This window comes from Harpegnathos saltator, unplaced genomic scaffold (assembly GCF_003227715.2).
Source record: "Harpegnathos saltator strain DR-91 unplaced genomic scaffold, Hsal_v8.6 scaffold436, whole genome shotgun sequence".
In the NCBI taxonomy this organism is placed as follows: domain Eukaryota; kingdom Metazoa; phylum Arthropoda; class Insecta; order Hymenoptera; family Formicidae; genus Harpegnathos; species Harpegnathos saltator.
Genome location: NW_020230246.1, coordinates 186535 through 192347, shown reverse-complemented (window position 1 = coordinate 192347; position 5813 = coordinate 186535). Strand labels below are relative to the sequence as shown.

Below are 5813 nucleotides of genomic sequence, written 5' to 3'. Positions count from 1 at the left end.
ATTGTTTAAACATTTTTCATCTTTTTCAATCGTACATATATATCATGTCAATCATATATATACAATACACAATTGATATTTTCCCTGCTATTACTGAAAAAGGAGTGCAAATTTTTGTTATATATACTTTTAAATGTATTTTTTTTTCTTAACAGAATTATCGAACTATAGAAATTACTTATATTTTTGAGAAACAACGCGTAATAATAATACTTTACAAACAATCCTTGCACATGTGTAGTAATATATGAAAATTTATTTTAAATGTGGTTACATTGAAATATTATCATATTCTTTACAACATATGGTCAACTGTATGTATTCAAATTGATAATATTTTTATATCCACATTTTTTTTGTTTTTATCAACCTCCATAGTTAATGTAGTTTTCAAATTCAAGTAAAATTTGATTATAATTTATTCACTGCATTATTAAAATAAGCAAATATCAAAATATGTTTCTATTCACTTTCAATGTTAGCATTGATAAGCATACAGAGAGAGAGAGAGAGAGGAAGAGAGAATGAAGTAAATATAAAATTAATTTTCTTTCAGTTTCATAGAATATTAAATTTGATTAAATTATTTTTTTCACTTGAACATGCTAATATTCCTAATAATCTTCTGAAAGATATTTATAATTTATTTAAAATAAATATATATTTACATGTGTGTATATATGTATACGTGTACATATATATCTACATATATGTAAATATATATTGTTTATAATACATATTTATATTGTATATTTAAAGAAAAAGGTATGAAATGCATAACTCACTTTTAATTATATGATATAGGATAAGTATCTTCTTATCATTATTATATATTTTTGTTATAAAACCTGCTGCAAAAATATACATATATATGTATATATATACATATGTATGTATACACAACATGGTGATACATGACAGGTTTACATATACATATACATGCACAAATCTTTTCCTTTTAATATCAAATCATATATATTTAATTACATGTACGTTTAACATTTTGCAATCGTATATGTATCGAAAAATTTTAAATTAGAAAGTTTAAATCAAATAAAATAATATAATAATAAAGAAATTCAAATTTATACAATTTTTGTATAAATATTGGAGAATATGCAGGATAGTTTGAAATACGTATATATATATATGCGTTGTTCATATTATTTGTCATATATAAGACAATTATGTATATACGTGAAAATATATAATATTTTCTATAAAATAATTGTAATAACAGTTTACAAATGTTCTAATTTAATTTCTTTCTCAAACATGGTCTATCTATTGTTAAGGAAATAATTATACCAAAGTATTATATTCTTCAGTTATTTGTTAACTATGTACATGCTGTGCTTGTAGTTCATCCTCATTGCTATCACCTCGTCTCACATATTGGGGTTTTTCATGACCTTTTACACATTGTTCTGTTATATGAACTGACATCACATCACTTCCCGGTACTTCGAACATAGGATCCAAAAGTAACGATTCCATAATCGCACGCAGGCCACGTGCTCCTGTTTTCCTCTCCATTGCCAAAGAGGCAATAGCGTTCAATGCATTGATGTCGAATGTTAGCTCCACCTAAAAAGAGACCCAATGTATTTAAAATTGTTGATCTATCCTGGCGTAGAATGAGAGCTTGTGCAAAATGTATGTTGCAAAATGGCATTATGAGACATACCTTGTCCATCGAAAACAGCATTTGAAATTGTGGAACAATGGCATTTTTTGGCTCAGTAAGAATTCTTACTAGCATGTCTCTATCAAGCGTATGAAAAGGCACGAGCACAGGAAATCTACCGACAAATTCTGGTATCATGCCAAAATCAATGAGATCTCTAGCTTCTACTTGTTGCAATAACATGTCCTTTTCCTTATTATCTCTCTCGGTAGAGGGTGACATATTGGCAACATCGGCCAAGGTTGCAGCTCGCCTGCCCGGACTCTCAGCTGTGGGTTTCGCGCCGAATCCGAGGTATTTTTCTGTTTTACGTCGTGAGATAAGCCTGTCTAAACCATTGTAAGCTCCCGATGCGACAAACAGAATGTTTGTCGTATCAACTTGTAACGTTTCCCCGCGAAGTTTCCTAGAGCTATTTCTCTCCGGTACGTTTACAATCGTCCCTTCCAACATTTTGAGCATTCCCTGTTGTACTCCTTCTCCACCGACATCTCGCAACTGATGAATTCCAGGAACAGCTCCTATTTTGTCGACCTCATCCAAAAAAACGATCCCCATTTGAGCTCGATCTACTACATAATTGGCATCCTGGAGAAGTTTAGCTATAACACTTTCTATATCTTCACCAACGTAGCCTGCTTGCGTCAAAGTGGTACAATCACAGATGGCAAATGGTACATCTAAACATTGTGCTATTGTCTGTGCCAATAATGTCTTTCCACTGCCTGTAGGACCAAGCAACAGTATGTTACTTTTTTCTAACTTCAATTGATGTTGCTTGCTATCTAAAATATCCGACCCAGGAACAGATTGACTGCCCGATGACTTATGTTCATTTCCCATGTTAACATGTTGATATCCGACTCCCAATGGATTCCCGACGCCCGAAATGTGTAATAAATCTGAAGTTAAAGAAAATGTAACAATCAGATGCCTAATCAATAATGTATAATCAATAAATATATTTGGGGGGATAACAAACTGTGCAAAATTACTATTCCTACTTGCAGATTATAATTTGTCTTAATCACTGCTATATTTAAACTACAAGAATAAACATGCATTATGTAACATAACATTGAAACGCTATATAACATTATATTATTGGGAAATAGCTATTTACGTGGTTTGAGACCTCTGTGAGTAAATGGATGATTGGTTTCCTGTGTGCCAACTGCATGAGTACTAGTTTGTACCAAGTTCTGTATCGGCAAATTGTTATAAATTCGTTTATAATGGTTATAAACAGCAACACTTAACACTTTTTTAGCATATTCCTGACCCACAACATGTTTGTTCAAATATTCGAATATCTAAAAATATCTTTTATATTATTTTTTTCCTACCTAGCTGAAGTAAATTATTAATATTCATGAAAGAATGTCAAATTGAAGTCTCTCAGAATAGATTAGTTACCTTTTTTGGAGGAGGAGGTGGTTTCCTGTATCCTCCTTGTTTACCATCTTCTGACCTTAGTGGTTCCTTCAAACTTCTCTTTGAATCGGTGTCTGAGAGCACAACGAAGAAATGATGGCATTTCTCACACTTGACAAATCTTGTAGAAGCTGTATCACATAAAAATACTATATAACAATGTAAATCTTAAGGAAAACAATTCTAGCAACTTTGACAACTCTGCCAAGTATGATAGAATTAACTTTGTACAACTTTTAAAAGTTGTCTAAAAGTTTTACTTACATACGAATGTTTCTACATGTGTACAAGGATCTCCACATTTGGGACATGTGAGTGTACTTTTTTTCCCACCACCAGTGCCACTAGAAGATCCACCAGATGTAGTATGTGTGTCCTTGGAAGGTGGTGTAGGTTCGGTTGGAGATTTTGCTAAGCTGCCACTAATTGTCAGGGTTCTAGTAGCCACAATTCTTACAATTTTATGTACTGCACAATCGGGGAAAAAAATAATCTTTGATTACGCCATTGCCCTTGTAGATGACATTCGTGGCTACCATATTGTTATCAGATCACAGAGACAAAGCATGAGATTTATTTACAACACTATACTCACCATGATTATTGACGACATGATTAGAAGATGCCAAGCGGCTCGCACTAATCAAGCAACAACGCACGCAACTCATGATTAGTGAAATTGCTATGACTGGGATGGTACAAGATAATGCGGAATTGCTTGACTACCTTGACTTTAAATGCTCCACGTACTCGGATCTGGAATCAGATATGTATTTTTTCGCATGACCATTCCGCCGCAAGTCGTGCGTATGTCTAAACCAATAAGCAATGGCTGCGTCCGCGTTTGCGAAATTGTATACGGTGGTGTGTTTATTGCGTGTCAAAATAAAAAGACCGATACGGTCACGACACGGTATATCTTCTCGTCCTTGGGCGAACGAGCAGCCGCTTAATATTCGCGTCCGCACGACGCGACCCCGTGGGAGTTAAATCGCGCGATTCGTCCTGGCCAGTGCGAGAAATCGCGGGGAACTCGTCGAACGGCGGAGCACGGACGAGCAACGACAAGCAGCGAAAGACGACAGGACCTGCGTGACAGACGAAATTTCCGACATCGCGGGACGTTGGTACCGAGGCGCGAATCGCGCAAGAACGCGCTCAGATGATAACACGAAACAAACAGATATCGTTCTCCGCGTGGAAAGGAGAGAGAAAGAGAGAGAAAAAAAGATAGAGGCAGATAGGTAGAAACATTTTCGCGCTTGCTGCTTCGCGATATCAGCGATACGTCAATCGATTCGCGCTGATTGTCAGCGGCTCGTCAAGAGATACGTCTAAGATCTCTCACCAGAAATTTTATATACAATAAAATATAATAAATCTTTTTTGCGCGCGATGAATAAAACAACAATGACGTACGGCTCGAGATACGTGAACATTCCGAATTTTAATAAAGTCAACGAATCTCAGATTGCTTGGCGCCATCTAATGGTGACATGGCAAAACCTACGGAACGCACGATTTGAACTTTGTCCAAGAAGAATTTGAATTTTTTGAGCAGGCTGTCCAATAATTTTTTTAAGTTGGGACATAAAGCCCATTCTATATTAATCACAAGTCGCAAGAAAATTAACCAATCACAATCGATTACTCTTCAATTTCAAGGAGAACAGTCGACCGTAGGTGTTTACGATAAATCGAGTTCAAGTTAGTTCCACTAGGACTGAAAGGTATGATAGGCACGACCACCTATTATCTTCATGATTTATGACAACTCGATGCAGTCCGATAAATTGAATAGAATAGAGTAGAATAGGGTAGGTTAACTTTAGCAGTGTTCGTGCGAGACAATCAACAATATTTTATATGTCATCAATAATACATATATGTATTATATTTTAAAAAGAGAACTTTTGTTCTGTAAAACTAGATAATGTAAAAAGATTCAAAAATAGGTTAGAATAATTGAATTTCCTATTTCGAATATTCTACAAATATATATTTTCATGGTAAATATATAGAAAAGAGTACCGATCTCACCGATCTTTTTCATTTTGAAATATGTTATAAAGGATGAAATTCTGAGTGATTTTTCCTAATACCATTATATGGGGGTCGCTTATAGTTTCTAGGATATTTGGCTTTTTTTTTTTATGATTTTTATAATTGTACGTTGAAGTATATTTGAAGTAGACAAGCAGTTTTCATTCACTTTAAATATAGGAAACAGTACATATAGACGGGAAAGCTCTCTGAAAAAAGTTCTCTTAAGATCTATCACCTGGCTCAACTTAACTTATTATAATATCTGCATATACCCAGACAGCACCGGACATCCAATGGATGTACGTTTCATGTCCAATTTATGTCCGTATGTCCGATTTACGTCCATGGATATAAATTGGACGTAACGAGGATGTCCTTATTGGATATCGGACCTGTAAGACGTCCGATGGACGTACACTCAGAGGCAGGTATAGTGTCCCTCGGCGATGTCGTATACGCCTGTAAAACAATCGAAAGCGATGACAGGTATATACGCATATGCATATGGGCATACTGTACAGCGCGAGAGAAGCGAAGAGGGAGAAGTGGTGGGAGACGTTTCGATGTTGCATTCTTATCGCACGTCGCACGATCGAGAGAGAAAGCATTACCAGACGTGGTTCGGTTAATGGTGTCTCAAATAGCT

The 5813-nt window shown here is 35.2% G+C and overlaps 1 protein-coding gene across 6 annotated transcripts; it reads right to left on the bottom strand.

Annotated features, from left to right (window-relative positions):
- Window positions 1–1232: 1232 nt before the first annotated feature.
- On the bottom strand, window positions 1233–4559 carry ClpX (Caseinolytic protease chaperone subunit). Of its 6 annotated transcripts, none has more exons than XM_019842208.2 (7): window positions 4541–4559; window positions 3717–3877; window positions 3386–3589; window positions 3104–3252; window positions 2811–3000; window positions 1688–2589; window positions 1233–1587 (listed from the first exon to the last, which is right to left on the bottom strand). In XM_019842208.2, exons 2-7 carry the CDS (start codon window positions 3787–3789, stop codon window positions 1336–1338), a joined length of 1770 nt encoding a protein of 589 aa, XP_019697767.1. In that variant the 5' UTR covers window positions 3790–3877; window positions 4541–4559; the 3' UTR covers window positions 1233–1335. The 6 variants fall into 6 exon arrangements, with proteins under 6 accessions (XP_019697767.1, XP_025157422.1, XP_011142350.1 ...); XM_025301637.1 differs by lacking the exon at window positions 4541–4559 and adding an exon at window positions 4210–4479; XM_011144048.3 differs by lacking the exon at window positions 4541–4559 and having other exon boundaries at window positions 3717–4478.
- Window positions 4560–5813: the final 1254 nt, after the last annotated feature.